The sequence below is a fragment of the Grampus griseus genome (genome assembly GCF_964374135.1).
Source record: "Grampus griseus genome assembly, chromosome: 6".
In the NCBI taxonomy this organism is placed as follows: Eukaryota; Metazoa; Chordata; class Mammalia; order Artiodactyla; family Delphinidae; genus Grampus; species Grampus griseus.
The window spans coordinates 1,259,704-1,286,334 of record NC_139000.1 but is presented as its reverse complement, the minus strand read 5'-3'; the positions used below and the strand labels follow the sequence as shown (position 1 = coordinate 1,286,334).

Below are 26,631 nucleotides of genomic sequence, written 5' to 3'. Positions count from 1 at the left end.
CAGGAAAGCCAGTGTCTCGGAGGTGTAACCGAACCCCACACCCGAGCTCCTTTAGGCCGGAGGGACAGAGAGGCCGCGGGGATTCCGCCTCCTGCCAAAGAAACGCCTGCACAGAATCAAAAGGGCACTGGCCCGGGGCTGCCGGGGGGGCTGCGGGTACTCAGGCTGCCACTGGTTCTGGGGACCCGCCTGGGTCGGCCTGTGTGGTCTGGATGGCAGAAGTGGGCCCGCCCCATGCCTGCGACGGCACCCGGGTGGGCGCTGGGCTGCCCTTCCGCTTGGAGCAGCCCCCAGCCTGAAGGCCAGAGCCACAAGTGTTTCTCGTGAGATGGGTAACGCTCTGTTTCTCCCCCTCCACAGGCCCCTAGAGGCCAAGCGTGCAGGGGCTCCGTGGACCCCAGGGCCCAGCTGGCGCACTCCCCACACATCCAGGGGTGGCCCAGTCCCTCTGCACACCGCCCAGTACCTCAGGACGAGACCACCAAAAGCACGTGGCTTGCTTTTAATTAAAAAACAGGACATTTCTTCATTCCTCCCGATATCGTGGTTTGCACTCGGGGACCAGCCGAGCCCATCACGATGCGGCCGCTGTCGGCAGAGCCCTTCTGCCGCGGGCTGGGTGCCGGCCTCCCGGGGTGGGCAGGCTTGCTGGGTCCAGCACGAGCCCCACCTCCTGTCGGCAGCAGCAGTGGCTGTCCGGCCCTGGGAAGTCCTGGAACACAAGATCATGCTGATGGCAGGGGGCCCTGACCCCAGCCGGACCCCGCGGATGGGAACGCAGAGGGACAGCACTCTGCCTCGTGGGGCAGGGCGGGCTGGAGTGAGGCCTGGATGCCCCCCTGCGGTCCGCGGAGCGGGCTGTGTGGAGGACTGGCCCTGGAGCCTGAGTGGGCTCTAAGCAGGCCCACCCCAGGCATCCCCTCTGCGGTCCCCCACCCACCCAGAGCTCCTGCTCCGGCTCTAGCCATCCAGCCCAGGACCCAGAACCTCCCACAGCGCACCCCGCGCTGTGCTGAAGGACCCAGCTCCTGCCTCTGCAACAACCCCCCAACCCGGGTCTCGGCGTGTGAAAACCGACCATGCTGGGCCTATCTGGTGCCTGCTGTCTGGGCACTGGGGACCCCATGCTTGCCCTACGGGCTCACGTTCCGGGGGAGACAACAGACAGATACACGGATGGACCACGTCAGGCGTCAGGGAGGGGCAAGCGCCACGAGGACAGACGGGCACTGGGACAGCGATGCCACCTTAGGATGGTTGGGGAGGGCGTCTCTGAGGAGCTGACCACCGAGCAGAGACCCGGATAGAGAGGTGACAGCCTTGCAGACAGACGGGGAGAAGAGTCCCAAGCAGAGAGGACAGAAGTGCCAAGGCCCAAGGCACACGTGGGCCGGCAGGAGGGAAGCAGCAGAGGCTGGGGTGCGGAACCCAGTGGCAGAGGGGAGAGTGAGGGAGGGGAGGGTCTCTGAGACCCGGCCCGCAGTGGCCTGGTTATACCACACCCCACCCCGCGTGACAAGCTGAGATGAGCTCCTGAGGCCCCGTGTGCCCAGCGCAAAGCTGAGGGAGGGCCCGGTCCCTCACCCTGCCGCTCACTCCAGCCTCCTCCGCTTCCGGGCATGCCGGGCGTGCCGTGTCTGGAGCACGTCAAGCTCATCGGGACTGTCTGGGCAGGAGGGGGCAGAGGCCTGTCCGGGGTGTGGCGATCCCTGAAACTAAGTCCAGGCAGAGAAAAAGTGACTCTCCAGCCAGGATGGGCAGGGGAGGGGGTGGCAGCAAGGGACAGGTAGCTCCTTGGACTTGTCCCCGCCGAGATGGGACAGGAGGTGCTGCCTTCCTGGGGTCACACGTGGGCTCTGGCTTTCCGCTGACCCCTCTCTCACTCGGGGGCTCCAATCCCCTCTGAGCAGCCCCCCTAGAGCCAGCCATCTATGCCACGGTTCCCCCAAACTGGGCTGGCCGGGCAGGGATGGAGGACCACGGAAGGCTGCACACACTGCGGGGGACAGTGAGCCTTTTGCCCTCAACACCTGTTTAGGGCCCAGCAGTGTTTTGCCTTTGCTTCAGTCCAGAAGCCCCCCCGGACTCCTAAGGCCGTGCTCCTGGGAAGGAGGGGGGCCGGGCCGGGCCGCGGGCAGGTGGGACTGGCACAGCTCAGCGACAACCCCGCCTCCCCGGCCCCGGCAACGCATAAGGGCGGCCCCAGGCTCGACCAGGCCAGCAGCGAGGCCACTCTGCGAGAAGGCGAGGGACTGCTTCTGGGGATGCTCTGGGGGGTCACCACCTGCTCACCGGACACCACCTGCCAGGGACCTCAGGGCCCTCCCTGTCCTGAGGCGACCCGGCTCTCCTGCTCAGCCCAGGCAACAGGGACTAGGGGCTCCCTGGGTGCACGGGTCAGGGGACACCTTCACACGTGTGTGCGGCGGGTTTCTTGTCAGGTAACAGTTACAGTGGTTTTGCTTCCACAGCTTAGAGAACTCTGCACGTGGACGTGCTGGAGTCGGCAACTGGACGGACCCCCACAAAGTGCAGGCGCACAGACAGCCCCCCAGAGGTGTGCGTGTGTGAGCGTGTGCACGCGCGGGGGGCATGGAGACTCCTGTGGACGAGGCCTGGGTGGCGGGACCCCCATGCCGGCAGTGAGGTTCCTGCCGCTGGAGTCCGCGTGTGTGGGGTGCACAGAGCGGCCTCTTCCTCCGCAGAAACCAGCCGCTGGCCCCCCTGCCGTGACCTCCCCCTGCTCCCACCCCCCGTGCTCCGGGCGGGGGCCAACACCCACAGGGGGTGAGGCGCACCGGGGGATGCGGACGGGCGTGGGGAAGGGGGCAAGGGCTCCACACCTGCAACCACCTACCTGAGCAGGCATGGCGGCCGCCTGCGCACCGCTGGCTGGGTCCCCCGGCTGCCCGGCCACAAGCTCTGGCTGACCCGGGCTGCTGTCATCACTGTCGCTCTCGGGGCTGGACCTCATGGCTACTGACAGGGTGGTGGGCACGCCGCGGGGGGACAGGGTGGCCAGGAGTGCGGGGAGGGCGAAGGCCGCCAGGAAGCGCACCCGCAGCAGCAGGTAGGCCGGGCTGTCCCGGAGCTGCTCGCGCACGCGCCCCAGCGAGGCCTGCAGGGCTCCGGCTGCCCCGCTGGGCACCAGGGAGGCGGCTCTGTGCTCCAAGGCCTTCTTGCGGAGCAGGAGGCCAGACAGTGTCCGCAGGCTGCACAGCGTGGGAGGCTGGTAGGACAGCCTGCTGCCCAGGGGGGGCACACGTACCCCCCGCTGCCCCCTCAGCCACTCCCGCACAGCTGCCTCGCCCTCCTGGGAGAGGAGGCGCAAGTCCAGGGCCCTCTTCTCAGGCCTGCGCCTGGGTGGGGGTGGCCCCTCCAGGCCCGAAGGCCTCCTGGGCTCCCCTGGCCCTGAGGTGGTCCCGGGGGGCTCCGCTTCAGAGCCGTCAGCCAGGGGTGTAGCCTGGGAGGACGTCCTGGGTACAGACGTCTCTCCAGGGGCGCATCCCCCAGGGCCATGGGCCATGTCCACCTCCGCAGGGCTCTGGGACGTGGGGTGCGCCGGAAGGGTCAAGAGCTCTGTCCCGGAGGCAGGGTCTGATTCTGTGTCCGTGTTGGTTGGGGGCTGCCAAGGGCGGCCCTGCCCAGGGAGCCTGGGGCCCTGGCCTGCCTGAGTCGCAGCTGGGGAGGGCAGCAGAGTCACCGATAGCCCTGGAGGCTCAGGAGTCCCTGCTGGCCTCGGAAGGCCCACCATCGCCTGCACAGGCACAGAGAGCAGCCCCTGGGCTGTGAGCACCCAGGTGACAGGCAGAGGGGTGCTGGCTGCCGTGTGTGTGCCCAAAGCTGGCGTCAGGCTGAGGGGCTGGACAGGCAGCCGAACCGGGCTGGGCGCTGCAGTCAGAAAGGGTGGTGCCTCGGGCACGCCCTGCTTCCGGGACATGGCCGGGGCCTGAGACTGTCCGAGACTGCTTGGCCGGCAGCTCACAGGGACCTGGCCGGGGCCCAGACCTGGGACCCTGGAGGCAGCAGGGGCAGCCGGGGCCTTCGAGGCTCCTGTGGAGGCCGGAGCGAGGGCCAGGGCTTGCAGTGTCAGGGGTCTCTCCTCCGCGGCGGAGCCCCAACAGCCTAACGCACTCGAAGCGGCAGCCACGGGGCCCCCAGGCCCAGACAGCACGGCACCGGAGACTGGGGGGCCTTGGGGGGCCAGCGGCTGGAAGACCACAGGAGAGGAGACCAGCAGCTGGGGCAGGAGGACCGCGCGGCCCTGGGCAGCCTTCCTGGCTCGGGCCTCCCGCAGCCGCTTCTCCCGAAGCAGCTCAGACACAGTTTTGGGCTTGGGCCGGGGTCCGGACGGAGCCGGCGGGGGTGCCTGCGGCGTGGACTCCGCCTGGCAGGCCTGCGGCCCTCCACTCCCCATGGGGCAGGTGCTCTTCTTCGCAGCTCCTCGGGCCGGCACACTCTGGAGGAGGCAGCCTGCAGGGAGGACAGGACACTGACTGACGAGCTCCCGAGATAGGACGCGTCCCAGGGGAAGGGCCCTCACAGTGGGCAGCTGCTGGGCCTGGCATCTGGGCCAAGAGGGGCACATCAGCCTGGCCGCTCGTCCCCAGACCTCCCCTCGCACGGCACCCCGAGCCCCCATGCTCCTGCCCCAACCAGGGTGGGCCCGGGAAGAAGGCCAGCCCACGACGGCCCTGTGCATCAGCCCTACATCTCAAACACCTTCCAAACAAGGACTACTGGTTACACTGCCCTCCTCCCTGCACGTCACCTCTCAGGACCCCAGACCCTCGCCCGATTCTGCCGGTGTGGGCAGACTGATGGCCACAAGCAGGAGAGGCCCGTACCAGATGCTGCCCCATCAGCCCCACCAGCCAGGCCTCCTCCCTGAGGTGACATTCAAACGGACCCACCACAGGACATCCCTGGTGGCACAGAGGTTAAGAATCCGCCTGCCAATGCAGGGGACACAGGTTCGAGCCCTGGTCCGGGAAGATCCCACGTGCCGCGGAGCAGCTAAGCCCGTGTGCCACAACTACTGAGCCTGCGCTCTAGAGCCCACGAGCCACAACTACTGAGCCCACGTGCCACAACTCCTGAAGCCCACGCGCCTAGAGCCCGTGCTCCGCAACAAGAGAAGCCACCGCGATGAGAAGCCCGTGCACCGCAAGGAAGAGCAGCCCCCGCTCACTGCAAGTAGAGAAAGCCCGCGCACAGCAACCGAGACCCAACACAGCCAAAAATAAATAAATAAATTAATTGAAAAAAAAAACCAACAAAGAAACAAAAACGGACCCACCACGAGGCACTGAAATCCACACCTGTAAGAGGTCTGGCCCTTTCCCCACTGAACACAAACCACCCAGGTAAAGGGAGAGGCAGAGGGGCAGTACCTGGGGTGTTCTGGGCGCTCGAGGGTACCTGGAGAAGAAACCAGAGTCAGCGCTTCAGGAAAGTTCCCAAGGGCCCAGACCCACTTCTCCACCCCCACCAAGACCACCATTAGCCTGTCGCCCCGCGCCCAACGTGACTGCACCCAAAGGCACCCTTGGGAGAGCTCATCTCGGCGGGGTCAGGGCTGTGTGGGCTTTGCAGGGAGAGGCAGGGGACCTGGCTGTCTAGGCAGGAGGGCACGGGGCTCCGTGGCCTGGATGGGCCACCACAGGACTGTATCTGGTCCTCCGACCAGCAGCATTATTTTGTCACTTCCTCCCGAGGTGGCCGGGCTCAGGGACACAGCCCCCAGCTGCAAGACTCAAGGATTTGGCCACCGGCAGCAGGCTGCCACCCCAGCGGGGCCAGTGCCCAGGGCAGCGGGCGCCCAGTGGCCCCCACGCTCCACCCAGGGGAGGTACGGCCAAGCAGGAGGAGCACACGCTGTGCAACCAGGCGGGCCTGAGTGCCAGCGCAGACCCTGCAGCCCCTGAAGTCGCCTCAAAGCCCCTCCGGGCCCCAGACACCCCCGGGAGACGGGCAGACGCCTCCCAGGAGCGTCTCGGGCTGTCCCCGGCCTGTGGGGACCCGGAAATGCCTCTCTCCCCAGCTGGACAGGCGCCAGCTGTGCCGCTGGGACGGGAGGGAAGGGTGGCGGGAACCAGGGAAGCCCGTGCCTGGCCCTCACCCTCACTCCTTACCTGCAGGAGTGGCGAGTCCCGGGCACCAGCCCGGAGCAGGGCGGGCGGCCGGGCCTTCCTCTCCCGAACGACCTCCATGCAGCCAGCTGTGTCGATCTGGAACAACTGAGGGACGTAGACACACACCACCACGTTACAGGAGGCCTTCCTGCCCATCCTGAGGCCCCCCGCCCCCCTGCAGGGCCAAGGCCATGAGGGTGTCCGTGGAGGGACTCAGGCCAGCGCTGGCCGCAGCTGCTCTCGTGGAGCAGACCCAACGCCCCAGAGGCCTGGGCTGGGCCCGCACAGCCCCTTGAGGCTGTGGCCACGTGGCTCAGGCCCTAGCCAGGACTCGGGTTCTCCAGGCCGCCTCAGTGCCGCCACCTTCCTGCCCTGACCCAGCCCCTCGGGACGGCCAGGCCCCTCTTCCCCTCAGCGCCCAGCCCCTCCCGCACAGGGTTTAGCTGGCGCGGCAGGGACGCCGCCCCGTGGCTGCCCCTGCCACGCTGAGTTGCGCGCTGAGAATTGTGGGCCACGGAGGAGCCATTTTGAAGGATCCACCACTTTAAAAGGCTGGACTTTAAGTGAATCCACCACAAACTTCAAAACTCTGCCAAAAACGCAACGCACAGGAGAAAAGAAGGTGTGCGTCGGTGGCTTCTTACCTGAATGAAGAGGGTGAACACCGGGGTGCTGGCCAGGTGGGCGCCCTGCAGCTGCCTCCTGATGCCGTCAGCTGAAGGGGACAAGGGCACGTGTGCACAGGGGCCCAGAGAACCCACACCCCGCTGCCGCCGCGTCCAGCCAGGAAGAAGGGCGAGGACCTGCTGGCGGGCTGGCACGCACTCCTGAGCCCCGAGCGTCCCGCCCCCCAGACAACGTGACCCACACGCGGGCACCGACGCACTCAGAACCCCGGGAAGATGTGCCCGCTTAGGCCTGAGTGTCTGCTCACTTCCTGAACCGGCCACCAGGTGCTAAGCAGAACGGGAGAGGCAAAACCAAACACCCCCCCCAGGTCGACACCGGGCGGACGGTACCCTCCCCCGACCGCCCTCCCCGGCAGGGCAGATGTGACCTCCATGTGCCTGCAGGTCCCCTCCAGCCCCCCTCCCTGACCGACTCTACCCCTGGGCCCCACGGGAGGCTCCCAAAGGGAAGGGGCCCCCGGGCAGTACCTCGACTGTGCGCCACGGCGGGCCTCCGGGGACTGCGTGGCAGGATGACCTTGCCCACCCATGGGCTCACGGCCGTCAGAAGCTGGTGCTCAAGGAGTCTCCTCTGCAGGGCGTGTCCCTGGCGCCGCTGCCCGGTCCTGTGCCACAGCGGCCGCACGCAGGGCCTGGCCCTGCCACTGCCACCACCGCCACCAGGGGTGGGCCCCGGGGCGGCGCTGCGCAGGTGCGGCTGCCTCAGCTCCTTCTGTGGGGAGAGAAAGGCCCCTGGGGCTCCTGGCCAGGCTCCGCTGCAGGGCGGCCACGCGCCTACCCTCACCGTCCTCCACTCTTGCTGGGTGCCGGAGCAGGGTACGGGTGGGAGACGAGACGGGTGGTGGGCACCGGGGTGGTCTTGGCGGCCTGGGGTGCCGCACCTGGCACCAAGTGGCCACGTCGGGCTGAGCGCCTGCAGCGCTATCTCCAGGGGCCCCGAGTGGACGTCCCCACCCTGACACGCACGGCTCCCTGCCCAGACCCCAAAGCGTCCCGCACCCGCGCCCTGGGCCGCTGGGAAACACTCTTTGGAGTGTGGTGACCTCAGAGGAGGGCAGGGGGGTCCCTAAGGCCTGGCTCCAAGAAACTGCCCAGCTCGGCCACACCCAGGACTAAGAGAGTCCCTGTTCCTCCGGGCAGCTCCCTGAGCTGATGACACGACGTGCCTGAGACAAACCCCGGGGCTTAAGGCCCTGCAGTCACAGACTCAAGGAGAGACGATCCCACGTGGCACGGGGGCCGTGGCGTCCACTGTCCCTGGTGTCAGAGAGTGGGCTTCCAACCGCGCCCAGCACAAAACAGCCGCCCCAACATGGACGCCACCCAAACGTGGCCAGAGCTGTGTCTGGGCCCAGGACCTCAACACATCCACGGACACGCCCACGTGTGACCGGCTGAGTCAGACCGGAGCAGGCGGACAGTGGGACCCTCCACAGGGGCCTCCTTGGAAGCAGGGCGACCGAAGGAACAGCTCCTCCTCGCTGAGCCCACCTCCTGCCCCACAGCTCGGAGCAGCACCCACCCTGTCCCTGCAGCTCTCCCACGGAGCTTGGAAAGCAAGCAAGCTGGGGGATTTCCGGGCGGTCCAGTGATTAGGACTCAGCGCTTTCACTGCCGGGGCCCGGGTTCAATCCTTGGTTGGGGAACTAAGATCCCACAGCTGTGCGGTGTGGCCAAAAAAAAAAAAAAGCAAGCAACAAGGTGGGGAGTGGAGGGCCGGCCCCAGGAGCAAGCTTCTGCCTGGGCAGCTCTCCGGAACGAGCGCCCGGGTCAGGAGTGCACACCACAACGTGCAGGGAGGAGGCGTCTGCTCCCACACCCAGGGCACAGCTGCGCGAGCCCAGGCCAGCCCCATCCCTGAGCGCAGCCCCGCTGACCCCAAGCAGGAGAGCTCCCACCCGCCCATGGCCTACCTGGCGCGCAGGCCCCGTGGAGCTCGAGGGGCGAGCGTCCGTCGAGCACGGGCATCGGACGCCTCTCAGGCTGGTGCTCTGGGTCCCGGAGGCGGCCCGCGCCTGGCCTGCCGGCTCTGCTGGGGCTGAGGCCGTGGTGCAAGCTTCCCAGCGGCCACCCTGGGCCGGGTCGGAGCCCTCAGGAGGGCGGGGGCAAGCACCACAGGGTCCTGGCCAGCTCCCGGGCCCCCCTCCCCACAGCTCCCTGGCGCTCTGCCGGGCAGGAACCCACAGGTCCACGTCAGGCACCACATGCTGTGTTGGCAGCAGCGCCTGGCCACCCGTCAGGGCCCCCAGCGCTGCCTCTGGCTCTGAGTCCCCGCTGTCCCCACTGCTGGCGGTGCTGCTGTCCCCGCTGCTGGAGCTCCACCGCGCCTTGCGAGGGGGCCGCCGCCCCCGCCTGCGCCGCTGCTGCTTCTGTAGGGGGAGGGCTACTTAGAGGTCCCAGCCCCCCGGGGCTCAGCGACGGGGGACAGTGGGCAGGTGGGCCAGGCCTCTGGGGAGAGGCCTCGAGTAGGTGCGCCTCCAGGGGGCCAAGGGGGCCGGGCGTGCTGGGTGGAAGCGCCCTCCCGCTGCTCTGAGGACGGAGGCCGAGCTCCCTCTGCCCTCGGCCGCCTGGAAGGAGAGACGCCACGGCCGGAAACCAGAGGCCCCCATCCTCGCCCGCCAGCTGCCCTCCCCTCATCCTGCCTGCGGTGGCGCTAGCCCCCGGGGGCCGGGGCCTCACCCTGACCAGCATTTTCCACTTGCTCAGGCACTGGGAGCCCGTCCGATGGGGTAGCTCAGAGGCTATTCTTGCCCAGTGACCTACAAGAGCAGAAACAACACAGAAGTTACTTCTTACGAACAGGTTTGGACAACACAAGCTTAGCAGCTTGGAGAAGAGGGCTCCTCTCCGCCGTACGCTGGCGGCCCCTCTAGCGGACTCGCACTGTGTGCCGTCAGAACCCTCGTGCTGCTCCCACACCCGAGCAGCTCCGTGAGAAGACGGGTGTCTGACTCTCAACGGATAGCCAGCCCGAGGGGAGTTCTAGCAAACGCACAACCATGAGAAAAAAGTCACCCATGTTTACGTGAAACGGCCCTTGAATATCTGCTATTCCAGGCTTCTAAACCAGACGTTTCCAATTGTTTGGTGTTTTCTGCCAGACAGTGCTGGTGGGGCATTGCTTCTACGGGGCAGTCGGACTGCGTGGGACAGAACCCTCCAACCTGGCAATGCTGCATCTAAGGATTTCCTCTAAGGAAATATTAACAAATATAAGCAAAGATGGAGCCACTGAACCCTCAGCTCGTTCCACCCCCGTAACAAAAAATGAGAAGCAATTTAAACGTCCATTAACAGAAAGTTGATAGAATAACCTGTGTACCATTATCCAAGGAAATATATCACGATTACTGAAAATAACACTAGGACGCAGAACGTGTACAGACGTAGAGAAATATTAATAACACATAACATAACGACACATCATAAAGCAAAAAATAGCTGCTCAATTAAAAGTGGAATGACTCAACTGAAATAAGCTGGCTCTTCCTAGGAAAGCCACCTGCACAGGGAAGTACCGGGCAAGTGCACGCCAGCAGACGGCGGCCACCTCTGGAGACAGGAAATGAGTTACGTTCCTTTCCTTCTTTTCATACACCTCTGCTTCTAAATTTCCTATAATGAACGTGAATTAGTTTGTAAAATGAAAAAACCACCACCACCTGCTGAGATGATGAAAAATGGGGCAGAACGGGAATTCCCTGCTGGTCCAGTGGTTAGGACTCTGCACTCTCACAGCGAGGTGCGGTCTTTGGTCGGGAAACTAATATCCCACAAGCTGCATGGCGTGGCCAAAATATTAAAAAAAACAGGGCAGAAGAGCTGATGACCAGGGATGAGAGCAAACCACAGGCCTCCAGTGGTATCTGCAAAACTCCATCATGAACTCAAAGCTGTGAGAAGCCCTCGGACAGCAAATGCATCAAGAACTCACCAGAGTTGCCAAGACCACGGAGTAGGGAGACCCTGAGCTGACCTCCCGGGGACACACCAGAAGTACAACTACTCACAGAGTTAGCGCACGTGAGAATGGCCTGAAGGCTAACGAGATATTTTCCACAATCGAAGGCACAAAGAAGAAACCAAAACGAGACGGGGAAGAGGGGTAGAGACGCAGGGCAGTCAGGATGCACACCTCCGGGTCAGCAGCCCACAAATGGGAGGAACATCACCATCACAGGAGTCTTTCTCCAGGAGCGTAGGGTCTGAGCCCCACACTGAGCTCCCAATCCTGGGGGGTCCTGCACCAGGAAGACGAGCCCCTAGAATATTTGGGTTTGAAAGCCAGCAGGGTATACACTTGGGAGAGCCAGAGGGCTATGGGACACAGAGACTCAGCTCTTTTTTTTTTTTTTTTTTTGCGGTACATGGGCCTCTCACTGTTGTGGCCTCTCCCATTGCGGAGCACAGGCTCTGGACACGCAGGCTCAGTGGCCATGGCTCACGGGCCCAGCCGCTCTGCGATATGTGGGATCTTCCCGGACCGGGGCACGAACCCGTGTCCCCTGCGTCGGCAGGCGGACTCTCAACCACTGCGCCACCAGGGAAGCCCAAGAGACTCTGCTCTTAAAGGGTGCACTCAGAATCTTACGTGAGACAGCGGTTTGCAAGGAGCCTGGGTCAGACACGCTTGCCGATGGTGGAGAGCCTCCCAGAGAGGCAGGAGGTAAATGGAGCTCCCCCTGGGGATGGAGACGCTGGTGGCAGCCATTTTGGGGAGCCAGGTCCACTGCAGTAACACCAGTGCTGGTGGGCGCCATTCTGGAATCCTCCCTCTAGCCTATTAGCTCTGGGGACATGGCCCCACCCGCCAGAAGCCCTGCTCCAAGCACCGCTCCCCCATCCTGGACGTGCAGCCAACCACACAGGAAGCCTACCCTGCCCTGCAGCAGGCCCACAGCCGTTGCACCAGGGACGGCCCCGCTGACCAGCACCACAGTAGTTGACCCTGACACAACAGAAGGGCCCACAAAGCCCATGTAGGGGCACCCCTAGAACACAGAGCTCCGGTGACCAGAGAAGACTGCACTGCTGGGCCCACAGAATGTCTCCTACACACGGCCACTTTTCCAAGATCGGGAAACCTAACTGACCTAAACACAGAAACAGACAGAGAGAATTAAGCAATATGAAATTGACAGTAACCTAATAGTAGTAGGGGACTTTTAACATCCCACTCACATCAATGGACAGAAAAAAAAATTAGTAAGGAAGCACTGGCCTTAAATGACACGTGAGACCAGATGGAATTAATAGATATATACAGAACATGTCACCCCCAAACAGGATACACATTCTTTTCAAGTGCACATGGAACATTCTCCAGCATAGACCACATACTAGGCCACAAACAAGTCTCAATAAATTTACGAGTAAAATCATATCGAGCATCTTTGCTGACCACAATAGTATGAGACTAGAAATCAACTACAAGAGGGACTTCCCTGGTGGTCCAGTGGCTAAGACTCCATGCTCCCAATGCAGGGGGCTGGGGTTCCATCCCTGGGCAGGGAACTAGATCCCACATACACGTCGCGACTTAGAGCTCGCGTGCTGCAACTAAAGATTCCGCATGCCGCAACTAAAAAAGATCCTGCATGTCACAACTAAAAAGATCCTGCGTGCCGCAACTAAGACCCGGCACAGCCAAAGTAAATAAATAAATACTACAAAAAAAAAAAAAAAAAGAAAGAAATCAACTACAAGAAAAAAACTTCAAAAACACAAACATGTGGAAGCTAAACGATCTGCCACTAAACAACCAATGGGTCACTGAAGAAATCAAAGAGGAAATAAATACCTGGAGACAAATGAAGACAGAAACACAAAGACCCATAACCTATGGGATGCAGCAAAAGCAGCCCTACGAGGGAAGTTTATGCCAATACAAGCCTATGTCAGGAAACAAGAAAAACCTCACGTACAAAATCTAACTTTACACCTAGAGGAACCAGAAAATGAAGAACAAAGCTCAAAGTTAGTAGAAGAAAGAAAATAATAAAGATTAGAGTGGAAATAAATGAAACAGAGATTAAAAAAATAACAGAAAACAGTCAATGAAAGTTAAGTGCTGGTTCTTTGAGAAGATAAACAAAATTGAGAAACCTTTAGCCAGACTCATCAAGAAAAAGAGGGGGCCCAAATCCATAAAGTCAGAAATGGAAAGGAAAAGTTACAACCGACACCATAGAAATATAAAGGATCATGTAAGATTATTACAAAAAATTATACACCAAAAAACTAGACAATCTAGAAGAAATGGATAAATGCCTAGAAAAGCACACTCACCTAAGAATGAGTCAGGAAAAACAGACAGTATGAATAGACTGATTACCAGTAATAAAATTGAATCAGTAAAAAAACAAAAAACAAAAAATAAAACTCTCAACAAACAAAAGTCCAGGACCAGATGGCTCCACAGGTGAATTCTCCAAAACATTTAAAGAGGAGCTAACACCCACATGTTCACAGCAGCACTATTTACAACAGCCAATACACGGAAGCAACCTAAGTGTCTATCGACAGATGAATGGACAGACAACAATAATGAAAATGTAGTGTCTATACACACAATGGAACACTGCTCGGCCATGAAAGGAAAAAACAGAAATCTTGCTATTGGCAACAACACGGATGGACCTAGAGGGTGTCAGGTCAAGTGGAATGAGTCAGAGGAAGTGTGACTGTACTTGTGCACGGGGTCTAACACACAAAACAGACAGACGCCAGGCCCGCAGATGCAGAGAACAAATGGGTGGTTGCCAGAGGGGAGGGGTGAGGGGTGAGGCCAAGCAGGTGAAGGGGATTAGGAAGTAGAAATCTCCAGGTACCAAATAAATAAGCCAGGGGGCGCTCTACACGGGAGAAGAAACATCGTCAATAACGTTATAACAACTTTGTACGGGGACAGATGATTACTAGACTTACTATCATCACTCCCTGACTCACGCAAATGTTAAAATCACTATGTAGTATGTGTGAAACTAAAAAAACCAAAACAAAAAATGAGAACTTACCGACACCATATTTTTCTATTAATTCAATTAACTTTTCCTCTTCTTTGGAATTCCATCGTCCCTTTTTCAAGCCAAAATGTAACCTTCTGAGATACCTGAAAGCAACATAAAAACAAAGGGACGTTTTAGAAGCCAAGATGGCCTCCTGCTGCCGCCCTGCCATCTGCAGTGGTTTCTAAGCTATGACACCCAGGGCACAGGCAACAGAAGAAAAATACAGGCAAACTGGACTTCAGCAAGATAAGAAACTTGTGTGCTTCAAAGGTCACCATCAAGAAAGCAAAAAGACAACCCACAGACTGGGACAGGGTATTTGCAAATCACAGATCTGCTAAGAGACTTGTATCTGGAATACATAAAGAACCCTTATAACTCCGTTTTTAACATGGGCAAAGGACAGAAATAGCTGTTTCTTCAGAGAAGATACACAAATGGCCAAACACAGGAGAGCCGCTCGACACCATCAGTCTTCAGGAAACGCAAACCAAAATCACAGGGAGATGCCACTTCACTCCCACCAGGATGGCTCGCACCACAGGCAGTAAGTGTAGTGAGTATATAGAAGCCTGGGAGCCTCCTACACTGCCGGTGGGAACGGAAAAGGGCACAGCCACCTTGGAGAACAGTCACGCCTCGAAAGTGAAGCAGAATCACCATGTGACCTAGCAATTCCACTCGTAGGTGTAGCTGAGAGAAACGAGTGCGTATGTCCACACAAACACTTGTACACAAGCGTTCATGTTTCCACGGTTCACCCATGCTGTAACACCTATCAGAATACCCCTCATTTCTAAGGCTGAATAGCATTCTAGTGTCCATACATTAGAAGCGCATTTCGTTTATCCGCTCATCTGCTGACGGACACTTGGGTTGTTTCCACCTTTCGGTTGCTGTGAAGAGTGCTGCCACGAACACGGGCGTACAAATTTCTGTTTGAGCCCCTGATTTCAATTCTTTTGGGTACTGGGCGGAATTGCTAGATAATGTGGTACTTCTCGGTCTATCTTTCTGAGGAATCTCCATACTGTTTTCCCAAGTGGCTGCACCCTTTTATACGTTTTATGATCCCACCACCAGTGCACAAGCGTTCTAACTTTTCCACATTCTCTCCAACACTTGTTATTTCCTATTATCTATAAACATTAGCCGTCCTTAGGTGTGTGTGGTGGTATCCTGCTGTGGTTTTGGCTTGTATTTCTATAATGACTAACCGTGTTGGCATTTTTTCACGTGCTTAATGGCCATTTGCAAGTCTTCTTTCGAGAAACGTCTATTCAAGTCCTTTGCCCACTTTTAAAAAAATAAATTTATTTATTTATTTATTTATTGGCTGCGTTGGGTCTTCGTTGCTGCATGCAGGCTTTCTCTAGTTGCAGCGAGCGGGGGCTACTCTTTGTTGTGGTGCGCAGGCTTCTCACTGCGGTGGCTTCTCTTTGTTGCAGAGCATGGGCTCTAGGCGCGTGGGCTTCAGCAGTTGCGGCTCGCGAGCTCTAGAGCGCAGGCTCAGTAGTTGTGGCGCACGGGCTTAGTCGCTCCGTGGCATGTGGGATCTTCCCAGACCAGGGCTCGAACCCGTGTCCCCTGCATTGGCAGGCGGATTCTTAACCACTGCACCACCAGGGAAGCCCCCTTTGCCCACTCTTGAACTGCTGTATTTTGGCAGGGAACAGCGTTTCTTTGTGGGGTGATCAAAACGTTCTAGAATTGACTGTGATGATGGCTGCACAGCTCAATAAACACAACGAAACCCACAGAACCGTACACTTTAAATGAACGGATTATATGTGAGTTACAGAATAAAGGTGTTAAAAAGAAAAAGAAAAAAAAAAAAGCGAGCCAAGAAAAGGACGAAGCTGCAGCTGCCTGCCAGGAACCTGCCACCAGAGAGCTGCGAGAGGAATTCAGACCACGGGGCTCAGGGAACCTGCCAACCAGGGGGTCTCAAAGGATGTCCAGCTGAGCCTGCACACAAGCCTGGTCTCAAAAAGAAGCCGCCCTGCTTCCTGAGCAGGTGAGCCCTGGTACGCCTAGGCCCCAAGGCCACGGCCTCCCCCTCCGCCAGCAGATGACCCCGGGCCAGTCTCCCAGCCCGGCCCGCGGCCCACACAGAAGCAACCCCAGCAAGGCCTTCCCTTGCCCAGCGCTGTCCGACTCACCGATCTCGGCACTGGGCATCGCTCCTACCCGGCACCTCTTCCCGGATTTTAAACCAACCCTGCTCCCCGTACTTGGCAACTGCCCGAAGCAGCTTCTGCAGAGAGAGGAGCGCACAAACGGTCCCTCTGCTGCCACAGTCACGACCTCCCCAGGCCCAGTTCAGTTTTAAACTCCAGGCTCCAGCTCCCCTGGGTCCTGCAAGCGTACCGCGTCTTCCTCTGGGGCCCAGAGACCCTTCTTCAGGCTGGGGTCCAGGCTCTTGGTCCAGCGGTAGATGAGCTGCATGGAGTCCCTCCCCTCCATGTAGTAGACGACTGGGGACAGAGGGGCTCTGTGGGTGCCACGCTTCCCGGCCGCCCGGGACGACATGACCCCCACTCCGCCCCGCCAGCTCGCGCAGCTGTGACTAGGGCACGGCCGGCGGCTCCGCCCTCCCGGGCGCGGGACTCACTCCTCCGGTAGGGGATGTGGCTGCCGACGCGCATCTCCTGCACAAGCTGGGTGAGCACGCGGTCCTCCTCCTCCGTCCACTCCCTGCGCTTCAGGGCCGGGCTGTGCTGCTGGTACTTCTGCAGGCACTGGAAGGCACTGCGGCAGGTCTGCCAGGGCCAAAGCACAGAGCGGGGCGGGGGGGGGGGGGTTACTGGCACTCGCCACGCACGGGGGATGCCCAACTGCGAGCCAGGCCCCTGGGGGACAGTGGAGAGTGCCCCCGACAGAAGGCTCGGGCCCACTAAAGAGGGTCCCCAACACTGGCGTATGAAAGCAAGTACGTCCACAAGCTGTCAGAGCTCCCCATTTATGTGACACCAAAACCATACTGTGAACTCAAATTCCCAACAGAGGCCTCAGGTCAGCCAAGTCTACGTGCGAAGGTATCCTGCAAGGCATGTGCCGGCACCGTGGCGCGGACCCTGGAGCCCGGAGGCGGTCTCTGCGACGCCTCCATCGGGGTGGCCGAGCGTCGCCCGTGCAGGGGGCTGGGGGTTGGGGTTCTGGACAGTCCCTGGTGTGGCATCTGCGTCCGGGACACCCTCGCAAGGAGAGCGCCAAGGCGACGGGCCCCGGCTTCCACCAGAGTTCCAGCTGAGCACACAGCCCCCAGTCCCCGCCGCGAACACTTTTGCCCAAATCTGCCCCCTCACTCGTCTCCTACGGGGAAGGGGTTTTCCAAGAGCCAATGAAGGCGGTGTGAACTGTCTTCTTTCCCAGAGCAAGCTCTCTGGTTACAGAGCACAGGGTGGGCAGCCTCCTGCAGTCTGTTTAGTTGAGGTGTGCAGGTGGTGAGGCCTTTGGAGGCGCGACACGAAAGGCACGACCCACTGAAGAAAGAACTCGTGAGCCGGACGTCATTAAAGTTGTAAACTTCTGCTCGATGAAAGACGACGTCGAGAGAATTAGACGACAAGCCACAGACTGGGAGAAAATGTTTGCAAAAGACACATCTGACAAGGACTGATACCCAAAACACACAAGGCACTCTTAAAACTCAACAAGCAGAAAATGAACTACCTGAATGATAAATGGACCGACAGACACGTCACCAAAGACGATACACGGATGGCGAGCACCATGTCGTAAGTCACCAGGGAAATGAAAATTAAGGTGAGGCCCCACTGCGTCCCTATCAGAATGGGCAAGATGTGGACCCGACAACACTAGATGCTGGTGGGGGCGTGGAGCTGCAGGAACCCCTGTCCGTGGCTGGTGGGGACGCAGGTGGTGCAGCCACATTGGAAGACAGCATGGCGGCTGCTTACAAGCTAAACGTGATGATCCAGCAGTCGTGCTCCTTGGTATTTACCCAAAGGAGGTGAAAACCTCTGTCCACCCAGAAACCTGCACGTGGGTGTCTACAGCAGTTGTATTCATAACTGACAAGGCCTGGAAGCACCCAAGATGCCCTTCAGCAGGCGAATGAAAAATAAACTCCGGTCCATCCAGACAATGGGATATTATTCAGCGTGAACAAGACATGAGCCACCGAGCCATGAAGAGACACAGAGGAATCTTAAATGCACGTCCATAAGTAAGAGGAGCCAATCTGAAAAGGCCACGTGCTGCATGATTACAAACACGTGACATTCTGGAAAAGGCAAAACTACTGAAACGGTAAACTGAACGGTGGTTGCCGGGGGGTGGGGGAGGAAGGGTGCATAGGTGGAGCACGGAGGACTCGTAGGGCAGTGAAACCCTCCTGTACTAGACGATAATGGTGGGTACGTGTCATTGTACTTCCGTTGAAACCCACAGAATGTGCAAACCCCAACGTAAACCATGGGGGATCACGACACGTCAACGTAGATCTGTCCTTGGTAAAAAAACGTGCCACCTGGTGAGTGACGTTCCTGACAGGGGAGGCTGTGCACATGCGGAGGCAAAGTGCACGAAAGACCTCTGTACCGTCCTCCCCATTTTGCTGTGAACCTTAAGCAGCTCTAAAAAACGGTCTGGGGATTCCCTGGCGGTCCAGCAGTTAGGGCTCCACGCTTTCACTGCAGGGGGCACGGGTTCAATCCCTGGTCGGGGAACTAAGATCCCGCAAGCCGCACGGTGCGGCCAAGATACACAAAAAAAGTCTTAAAAAAGAAAAACACTAAGGAACTAAAGACATCAAGGGAATCCTCTGGCAGTCCAGTGGTTAGGACTCAGCACGTAGAATGATTCTTCTAAAGCCTGACTTACCAAGCAAATAAAAGCTAGTGTACCAAGTCGCACAGCAGCTAAACGTATACAGCAAAGCTGTGAGCGACACGAGGACAAATCGACTTTTTAACAGTTATGTCAGGCTTCATCCGAGTTCCGTCAATACAATTCTTCCAGAGAGCAAAATTCAATAATATAATAAGCTCCATTTAATAGGCTTATACGGGAACCCAGACTCTCAGGGCAGAGGGCACGCTTTTGTTTCTGAGTGGCTTTGGTCTGCTGCAACCACGTGCTTGGCCACAAAAGTGAGAAATTTAAAAAATGGAGATGTTTACCGACTGCATTCTCAGGTCATAAAATTCAAACTAAAGAATAACAAAAGGGATTCCAACACACCTCAGTATTTAAAAATGAAAAAACACATTCCTACGTAAGCTAAGATCCAAAGAGGGCATGAAAACTGAAATCACAGCCACTCCAAATCCGATACAAGGAGACACTCCACACCAAGCTGTTCTCAGAAAAGCAGGCCTGAAATGCCTCCATCGCTAAAGACAGAGGGGAGAGAGCTCGGTTCTCGCCTTAGGAGAGGAGAAAGATAACAGAACCCACAAGAAACCAGGAAAAGGTTCTTCTCAAACACCAAAACAACTAGAGAGAGACCGGCGGGAACTCGGGGAGGGAAAGCATTTGGACGGAGCTCAAAGGCTGGTCTGGGATGTGGGTGGAAGGCACGTGAGCTCTCAGAGAAGCAGCGGGGTCTGAGGAGCCTCCGAACTCCGCCTGGGGACGCGTGGAGGGGGCACCCTCCCCCAGGGCCACACCCTCGAAAGCGTCAGGAGGGAAACCTCCGACAGCTCCAGGGGACAACCCTGGCCGCGGCGCGACTGCAGCCCGAGGAGCCCCGCCCCCGCCTGGGCCCTCCAGCCCTCACCCCCAGCTCGTCGGCGATCTTCTGCCAGTGCAGGTGGCCGTGCGCGGCCGCGATGGCCTGCAGCTGGCCCAGCTCGCGCGCGCTCCACTCCTGCTTGTTGATGGCCGGGTGCTCGAGGTTCTGCCAGAAGCTGCGAATCTCCTGTGCGCTGCGGCTGCCCTCGAACTGTAGACGGAGGGGCCTGTGTGCAGGGCTCGGGGGGCTGAGACGCGCCAGCAGGGAGAGCCCCGGAAACCACCCCACGCTGTGGACGCGCACCTGACCGGAGAGGGTCACGGCAGGTCTGGCGGCCACGCGGGTCTCGGCCTCGCTGCCCGGTGCCGACCCCCACCCCAGCTCCCGGGACGGAGCCGCCCCAACTCACGTTGACGTTGGAGATCTTCTCCCAGTCGTGGTCGTCCAGCCTGTTCCCCAGCAGGGACTCCTCGGGCAGCTGACTGGAGGAAGGGGCCAGGGCACGGGGTCACGTCGGGCTGCCCTCGGCTCGCCCCGCATGACACCCTCCCCGGCAGGACCCCACTCACTTGATGTCCCGCACCTCCTTCTCAGCCTCCCTGGCCTGCTTCTCCAGGATCTGCCTCTCCGCCTCGCTCGTGCTGCTGCTCTGTTTCTGCTGCAAATACTCGAGCCTGAGGAGCAGGAAGAGGCAACAAGGTTACCGACGGTGCTGCTGTGCCCCGCGGGGGCACGTGGGGGTCTCTGGGGCTAGCTCGGCCTTTCCACACATCCGGGACACACCCCGAAGAGCTGGTCACCCCATACCACACCACGCGGCACGGCGACGGGCAGCACAGACTCGGCGCGGGGTCCAAAGGCGAACCCCGCTGAAGCAGATGAGCTGCGCACTCTCTGTAAGCTGCCCTGGGCCTCGCGCCCGCAAAGAAAGCAGCGGCCCTCCCTCTGGGAGTCACGACGGTCACGCTGGCGGCCAATGTGGCGATGCTGATGTGGGTGACACAACACTACCGGCGCCCCACGTCCCAGAGCTTGTGTCCTAGCTCCCAGCCCTGCGCCCCGCACACAGCGAGGCCCTCCAGACATCCTGACCCTCACGCCCAGCACCGAGGCCGGAGCTGCAGTTACCACTACAGGAAATAACCGTTTCCAGAACAGGCCGAGCAGAAAACCCAGCTCTACTACAGCCCGAGGAGCGACCCAACTGTCACCACAACCGATCCTGACCCACGCGTCAAGCCGCGAGGCAGTGGGCAGCCCCTGGAACCCCTGGCCCAACCCTAGGTGCTGTGACGTGGTCACGAGACACCACGCTAGCAGCACACGTGGATGCATGTCTTGCAAATGGTCCTCACTTCCCGGGATGGAAACTGAGGCCCAGGCCAGAGAGAGCACCCAGGTCACATGACTTACATGGCCACCAGGCCTGCCCCACCCTCACGTGCCACCCTAGACGTCCGGCTGCCCTACATGGTAGAAAGTTCAGGAGCAGTGCCACTCCCGCTGCAGCGGAGCGACCCCAGCAGAGCAAGGGGCACGGCTAACGGGGCCTCTGGCCATCGTGAGCCGCCAGCCTGGACCGGCCCCGCCCGGGGGCAGGCGGCTTCCCATCCCCCACGTTCAGACTTACTTGAGTAACTTGGGCTGGAGCAGACGCTGCAGGCGGTCGCTCACCACCGACTTTCTGAGCAGGGCCTTTTCCCAGGTCTTCCCTGAGAAAAAAGGAGAAGGATGTGGTTGTGCCGTCCCCAGGACGCGTGTGCCTCGGTCAGACCCCCTCAGCGACCCTTGTGCCCCGTGCAGGCCCGCGGAGAGTAAGCGAAGGTGCTGGCGGGCGCCCCGGGACTCTCCCCAGCGTGCACCCCCCCAACCCCACTCCTGGGCAGGCCCCCCCGGGGCTGTGAGCTCAGGAACGTGGCGGGAGTGACCAGAGACCGAGCCCAGGGTGGGGGGCTGGGCCTGCCCCTCACGACAGTGTCACCGCAAGGACCCCACCCGGCACGGGAAGAGCAGGGCTTCGAGTGACCAGGCCCAGGGGTCAAGGCCCCGAGGAGCCTGGCGGCCCACGCCTGTGTGGAGGCCTGGGAACAGGCAGGGCGGGGTGAAGGCCCCTTGAGCCCAAGCCGGGCAGGTGCTGAGGTTTGGGCCTGGGCTCTCACACTTGGTCACCAGGAGCTCCTCGAAAGCCTTGATGCCCTGGGCGGCCCTCTCCCGCGTGTCTTCGTTGGCAGGAGGCCCCTGTCGGAGAGTGTCCTGTTATGATGTGGATGGAACTCGGGACTCGGGACCCCGTCCCCCAGCTTCTCGAGTAGCCCGGCCGCGTGTGAGGCCAGGCCCCGGACGCCTGGCCCTAGAGCGCTGCCTTAGAACGGCTGTGGACGCCACCTGGTGGCACACGGCGAGCTCAGTGACTCCACGAGTGCTGACGAGGGGGGCGGGACTGCCATCAACCACGGGGACACCTCTGCTGCTAGGACTCCACACTCCTGCCCACGCGCCACATCTCCAGGAAACGCCCCAGGGGCTTCTCTGTGCAGCGAGGTCAGCTGCCACCTTCCAGGGGAGGAGACCTGGACCTTCACCCCTGAACCCGGCAGTTTTAATTTAGGGAGGCTGGGGAACACTCTCCCGAAGAATCCAGGGGAAGTCACGACGCCCACCGAGGCCGTGGGGACGAGAGCCCCTTCCCACAGAGCCTGCCCACCCTCCCTGACGAGGGCAGAGCCTGCACCACTCACCACTCCGGTGACCTTGTCCTTGAAGTAGGGCTTCATGAAGTGCCCCATATACAGACTCGAGGGCAGGGTCTTGCTGTCCTTCACCCTGGAGCCCTTGCACCCCACCAGTTCCCACATGACTTCCTCCTGTGGCAGACACAAGGGGCCACCTGTGGGCCAGGCAGCAGTGCCTCCCCTGGAGAGGAGGGGACCCAGAGCCCTGGTCCCGGGAGGCCCGGCTGCAGGGCTTCTTGGGGCCTGACCCCGTCCTACCTGCTGCTCCCGGTTCTGGGCCAGCAGCAGGCTGACCTCCGCCAGCTTCTCCCGGATGACCTCCTGGTAGACCATGTTCAGCTGCAGGCAGGTCTCTGGGTCTTCAGGGAGTGCCTTCTCCCTGGGGTCATCCTCATCATTGCTGGCCTCCCCCCACCTTTCTCCTTCCTGGCGACAAGCGGAAAACTGCAGGTAAGGGAACACTCCCGCACCCTCCGGGCCCCAGTGGAGCTACATTCTGGCCGCTGGGCTGGTGTGAGACCACCCTGACAGAGGACCACACAGCGCACATACACGTTTCCTAGTTTTAAGACAGTTCAATTTATGTGTAATTTCTGGGCTTCCCTGGCAGCACAGTGGATAAGAACCTGCCAACTCAAGGGACGAGTGTTCGATCCCTGGTCCGGGAAGATCCCACATGCCACAGAGCAACGAAGCCCGTACGCCACAACTAGTGAGCCTGTGCTCTAGAGCGTGCAAGCCACAACTACTGAGCCTGTGTGCCACAACTACTGAAGCCCACACACCTAGAGCCTGTACTCTGCAACAAGAGCAGCCACCGCAACGAGAAGCCCGCACACCGCAACGAAGAGTAGCCCCCGCTCGCCACAACTAGAGAAAGCTCGTGCACGGCAACAAAGACCCAACGCAGCCAAAAATAAATTAAAAAAATTAAAATTAAAGAAAAAAAAAAGTACTATCTAAGAATAAGTTTCAGGTGGCGAAGTGTAACGAAATAAGCAGTTTTCACTTCCTACAATAAAAACTCTGCAAAACTTGGACTTTGTAAGAGGCTCGCTGGCAGCCGCGGTGAGCAGGAACAGGGGCCGCTGCAGCGTTGTAAGACTAAAAACAGAGCCAGCCCCAATGTCTATCTCGAGGCGACGAGTCTCAAAAGCATGGAACTACCGTAAATCCACATCAGAAGGACCACCCAGCTACTAAAAACGGAAGCAATTCTGTTTCTATTGACTTGATGAAAATAACAAAAAGCCAACTGTAAAAACTTTCCGAACTAAAATTACAACATAAGCAAAAGACAGTTAAAGACCGGCACCACCTTTGTGCTTTACTTGCCAGGCGCTGTTCTAGGCCTGGTACGTGTGCACTGACTGGTGCTGTGAGTGCCCCCATGGCACAGCCTGGGAAATTGAGGCAGAGAGGTGAATACGGGGCAGGACCCAGGCAGCCCGCTCAGCCTCCCGCGTGTCCGGTCACATCCCCTGACGTCAGTGGAGCCAACAGGAGCTCAGAGGACGCAAGAGGTGTGAACGCCCGGCTGTTAAGAGCGGTCTATCCAGGGGCAACCTTACTTCCGATGATACTTCCGGGTGTTTCCTCTTCACTAACAAACACGTGTTACCTTAAAGATGCAGAAAACCCAAGACGAGTTCAGGACACCCCCCTCCCCGGACCCCCTGGCAGGGTGGTGTGCCTGCCTCAGCGGCACAGTCACCTCAGGCCAGAAGTTACCAAGGGCAGTGGGCCAGCAGCATCCGAGTCCTCGTCGGGCAGCGAATCTGCAGGAGCGCAAGCACACGTGTCAGTTAACTACGACGGAGACGGCGGCTGGTGATGGGACGCCACAGGCGCCGAGGAGACCGACGGCCAGCACAGCACGCGGCGCATCTCCCAGGCAGACAAGAGAGGAGCGGAGGCCGGGAGGTCCGGAGGGTGGGACCTGTGCTGCGTGGACCTGCCCCTCCCCGCCCGTGCCCAGTGGCCGAGCACTGCCCATCGACTGTGTGAAGCGGGCACTAGGCCTAGGGCAGGGTCAGCCAGAGAGAGACGACGCCAGCCCAACGCGGAGCGCCGCCGGGTGCGCAGGGACCATGACGGCGGGGACAACCAGGGCAGGCTTCACAGGAGACAGCTCTGCCCTGGGGGAAGTGAAGCCACTCAGAGGAGGGGACAGGACAGGCACAGAGGCCCCGATGTCAAGTGAGGGAAGGCCCTGGTGTAGCTGGGAACCGTGAGAGGCTCGGTTTCAGAGCTGCAGCTGGGCCTGAGCGGGCTGAGCAGGCCGGGGCCCTGGACGGCTCAGCCACTGCAGGCAGGCCTCCAGCCAGAGCTGCGGGGAGGGACACTCAGGGCCCAGGAAAGCACGCGGAGTGGACAGAACAAGAGCCCTGGCAGCAGGGTCCTCGGACAGAGGGCAGCTGCCTGAGCCCAGGGAAGAGATCCATGGGGTCTCAGCGGTGGTGACTGTTCAAGAACGGGGGCGAGCTCAGCCCTGGAACCTTCCGACTGCTGAGGAGGGCAACACGGCCCCTCTTCCCAGGACAGCCGGCTGCACCACGGGGCAGGGTGCTCGCACACAGCCAGCGGGGCCAGGGGCTGACGAGGGAGGGGTGGTAACACACCGTCCAGCAGCACAGCACACTGCGGCCGACCGGAGCCCGAGGGCAGACACAGCCGCTCTGACCTAGGAGCGTAGACACTGACCTGCATCAGAATCCGAGTCGAGACTTGACTCTGAGATGTCCACGTTGATACTCGAGGAGCCGGGATCCAGAATCCTTTCCAACTCCCTGATCTCCTGCGATATTCTGACTCTTTCAGCATCTATATCCATGACGTCTGCCCGCCTGCAAAATACGCTATGTTATACACCAAGGGGGTGCAGAAATCCCACCGGCTCTCAGACGCACAGCCCTGCAGGGGATTGACCAAAGCAGGCACCGGGCGAGAGGCTGGGCCCGGGGAGCCCTGGGACCGACCTGACACCCACCTGTGCCCCGTGAACTCCCGCTTTTGCCCTGTCCGCCGCCCTGAGGCTGCGACCAGCACAGTGGGGGAGAGTGATGGACACCAAAACAGTCCAACTGCCACGAAGCCATGAGTGAGCTGGCCACCCAGTGCGTTAAAAGGAGGGCGTGGCGGCAAAGTCACTAGAGGACAAGAATGAGGCCCATGGACCCTAGGTGCAGCCACTTGCCCGCGGCACAGACCTGGACACACAGGGTATTGGGCAAGCGAGCACTGAAATACACGCTGACCAGGTGGCAGGGCTCAAAGCCCTGGGAGGAAGCCCCCTGGGCCTGCTGTAGCCCCAGCATCTAGCACAGCACCTGGCCTTCGGGGCTGTCTGACACTGAACAAACCCTTGCTAAGAAACAGGGACCTCTTTTCTTAGGAACAAGGATGTGGAAAGTCTAAAAAGGGGTCGAAGGTGGGAGAATAAGTGGGCGGCAGGGGAAACGCCAGGGGAACAGAAGCACAGACCCAGGAGCCCAAACCACTCAGAAGCAGCCTCCTCCCGCCCGTGCAAGCCCTCTCCCCGCTGCAGGCGACGGGGGCCTCCACTGCGACAAACAGGGCCGCCGCCAACCAGAGCGTCCCCAGCTCGCGCAGCAGCACAAAGCTGAAATGCAGTGTTTATAACCCAGATCGGCTTGAAGCCAGCCGGTCTGCAGAACCGACAGCAGCTCCGGGTGGGCGCGGGGCCACTACCTCCTCGGGCAGCGGGAAGGAGGCCTCCAGGACGGCGGCGCGGTCCCGGCCCAGGGGTCCCCGCGCGTCGGGGCGCCCCGCACGCTCTGACCCCGACGGCGCCCGCTGGGCCTCGGCGATGATAAGCCCCGCGGCGGACCCCGCCGCCTCCCGCCGCTCCTCACCAGCCACCCCCCGACCCTCGCCCCCCGGCCCTCCCCCGTCGCTCCTCACCTGATCGCAAAGCTGGCGCCCGGCCTCCGCAAACCTCGCTTCTAGCAGCAGCGCTTAGACTGAGCCGCACACCGGAAGTCCCGCCTCCAAGGCCTTGGCGGAGGCGCGGGGCACGCCGGGACGGGGCTCTCGGGCGGGCCAGTGCTGCCTCCGTGGGGCCGCCCGCGGGACTACCCGCGCCCGCCGGCGCCTCGCTGCGGCCCCAAGGGGCCCGGTCACCGGGTCCGGAGTCTTCTCCCTCGCTGTGGGACCTCCCGCAGCCACCGAGCCTGTCTGTGCTGTTTCTCCGTTAGCTGTGTCCAGGGTTTTGGTTGAGGAACCGAGGAGAAAACCCGCCGAGCGCTCGCGACTGTCGCGGCCGGGCCGTGCGGGGCCGGTGCGCCGAGCCCGTCGGAGACGACCGGCCTCACCCCGGCGACGCGCCCCCGCGGGGAGGGCCCC

General features: G+C 60.4%; 1 protein-coding gene across 1 annotated transcript; it reads right to left on the bottom strand.

The window, feature by feature from the left end:
• Positions 1 to 576: 576 nt before the first annotated feature.
• On the bottom strand, positions 577 to 26,256 carry SNAPC4 (small nuclear RNA activating complex polypeptide 4). Its single transcript, XM_082656440.1, has 23 exons — positions 26,191 to 26,256; positions 24,970 to 25,112; positions 23,998 to 24,044; positions 22,525 to 22,692; positions 22,273 to 22,398; positions 21,694 to 21,772; positions 21,165 to 21,246; positions 20,104 to 20,208; positions 19,944 to 20,016; positions 19,580 to 19,837; positions 16,448 to 16,595; positions 16,204 to 16,310; positions 15,996 to 16,090; positions 13,840 to 13,934; positions 9,503 to 9,582; positions 8,737 to 9,192; positions 7,292 to 7,535; positions 6,779 to 6,849; positions 6,135 to 6,239; positions 5,394 to 5,421; positions 2,858 to 4,473; positions 1,585 to 1,715; positions 577 to 712 (listed from the first exon to the last, which is right to left on the bottom strand). Exons 2-22 carry the CDS (start codon positions 25,097 to 25,099, stop codon positions 1,593 to 1,595), a joined length of 4,236 nt encoding a protein of 1,411 aa, XP_082512566.1. The 5' UTR covers positions 25,100 to 25,112; positions 26,191 to 26,256; the 3' UTR covers positions 577 to 712; positions 1,585 to 1,592.
• Between the last annotated feature and the right edge of the window lie 375 nt (positions 26,257 to 26,631).

What these genes read in the sequence shown, in the direction of transcription:
- SNAPC4 (XM_082656440.1), bottom strand. Translation starts at nt 25,099, where the DNA reads ATGGATATAGATGCTGAAAGAGTCAGAATATCGCAGGAGATCAGGGAG. An exon ending in GGGCCCCAGAGGAAGACGCG is followed by an intron (nt 16,091 to 16,203) that starts GTACGCTTGCAG and finishes CTCTCTCTGCAG; the next exon opens with AAGCTGCTTCGGGCAGTTGC. An exon ending in CGCCGTGGCGCACAGTCGAG is followed by an intron (nt 6,850 to 7,291) that starts GTACTGCCCGGG and finishes TGTCCCCTTCAG; the next exon opens with CTGACGGCATCAGGAGGCAG.